Here is a 1,955-nt window from a genome sequence, read left to right on the forward strand (position 1 = left end):
AGGCATGATTTTATGCATATTGTTGTACATATGCATTTTATTTTTATAAACAGATTCTCAAATGAAGAAAATATATGTACTTTAAAATTGTATCATGCAAATTTCTAAATTCCTTTCTAAATTCCTTTAGTAAAAGTGTTCCTACTTTTACTGACACTGTAAAAACAACATTTTTACTTTAATCATCTGTGGGAGATGACATTCTTTTAAAATATTCACTGATTTAATAGGCAAAGCTACTTTATTGTTTCCTTGTGATGGCAAATGTGTGGTCAACAAAGTTGTTCTTATCCATCACATCTCTCAGGTATCTCTTTTTCTAGGTACCCTGAAAAATGTTGCTCTTGCTTCTGGGGGTTGCTTACCTCTGAGCCAGCTATTTACAGAGCTGACTTAGTAATAGATAATATCCTGTCAAATGTTCATTAATGTCCCCAGATTAGTGGGCAGTGTAAGTGATGGGGATACTCTGATCATTCACTCAGAGGTCTTTCCCACAACATCCTTGGGTAACTCTGTCCCGGATCTGTTTGGTTCTAACCCCATAGATGATGGGGTTGAGCATGGGAGGTACCAGTAGATAGAGATTAGCAAACAAGATGTGTACCACTCGGGGCACATGATGACCAAAGCGGTGAGTGAGGAAAGAAAAAAGGGCTGGGATATAAAGAGCCAAGATGACACAGATATGGGAGGCACATGTGCCAAAAGCTTTGAGGCGGGCTTCACCTGAGGGCAACTGAAGCACAGCTCTCAAAATCATCACGTATGATATACCGATGACAATCATATCAAAACCAACCACAGAGAAGGCCACGAAGAGGCCATACCCACGATTTATGCTTGTATCAGCACACATCAACGTCAGCACAGCCATGTGCTCACAGTAGGACTGGGGAATGACTTGGTGTTGGCAGAAGGGCATCCTAGACACCATGAAGCAGAAGGGGCTCACCCACAGCAGCCCTCGCAGCATCACGACAGCCCCCAGTCTGATCACAACTGTTGGGGTCAGGATGCTAGAGTGTCGGAGTGGGAAGCAGATAGCCACGTAGCGGTCCAGGGCCATAGCCATGAGCACCCCAGACTCCACAGAAGAAAAGGCATGGATGAAGAACACCTGGATGAGGCAGGCATGGTATTCAATCTCATGAGCATGAAACCAGAATATGGCCAACATCTTAGGTTGGGTGGAGGAGGAGAGGACCAGGTCAGTGATGGCCAGCATGGCCAGAAAGAGGTACATGGGCTCATGCAGGGTATGGTCAATCCGAATTACATGGAGGAGAGTGATATTTCCAACGATGGCCACAGCATACATGGCACAGAACGGAAAGGCAATCCAGAACTGGAAACTCTCCAAGCCTGGGATTCCAAGCAGGATGAAGAATGCAGGGTAAGAAGAGCTGTTCCCTGAAGCCAGCACCATGAGCTGGTTACTATGTTCTCCGTTGGGAAAGTGATCTCCTTTCTGCAGATGATAACAATCCAAGCAAGTGTTATTATTACATAATATAAGGCTTTTGGATGGGACTATTGAATACCAGGGTGATTGGGTTTAATTAAAAATAGAATAATTTCACCTGTTTTAATAAAGAATATGCTGCAACATTACATGATACTACTCTTTGTTCTTTTTTGTACTTATGCCATTCCAAATAGGGTAGAACATACTAGCTGCAAGTGTAATTGTTTTCTAAGAATCAATATTTTTCTTGGCCAGGCGTGGTGGCTCACACCTATAATCCTAGCACTTTGGAAGGCCGAGACAGGTGGATTGCTTGAGGTCAGGAGTTCGAGACCAGCCTGGCTGACATGGTGAAATCTTGTCTCTATTAAAAATACAAAACAAAACAAAACAAAGCAAACCCATTAGGTGGGCATGGTTGTGCATGCCTGTAGTCCCAGCTACTCAGGAGGCTGAGGTAGGAGAATCGCTTGAAGCCAGGAGTTGG

The 1,955-nt window shown here is 43.7% G+C and overlaps 1 protein-coding gene across 1 annotated transcript; it reads right to left on the bottom strand.

Moving 5' to 3' along the window:
• Nucleotides 1–481: 481 nt before the first annotated feature.
• Nucleotides 482–1,429, bottom strand: OR52R1 (olfactory receptor family 52 subfamily R member 1). Its single transcript, XM_003923381.3, has one exon. The coding sequence runs from the start codon at nucleotides 1,427–1,429 to the stop codon at nucleotides 482–484; it is 948 nt and encodes a 315-aa protein (XP_003923430.3).
• Nucleotides 1,430–1,955: the final 526 nt, after the last annotated feature.

Source organism: Saimiri boliviensis, chromosome 6, assembly GCF_048565385.1.
Source record: "Saimiri boliviensis isolate mSaiBol1 chromosome 6, mSaiBol1.pri, whole genome shotgun sequence".
In the NCBI taxonomy this organism is placed as follows: domain Eukaryota; kingdom Metazoa; phylum Chordata; class Mammalia; order Primates; family Cebidae; genus Saimiri; species Saimiri boliviensis.

Coding starts and splice junctions, on each gene's coding strand:
- OR52R1 (XM_003923381.3), bottom strand. CDS start 1,429: ATGGTGCTGGCTTCAGGGAACAGCTCTTCTTACCCTGCATTCTTCATC.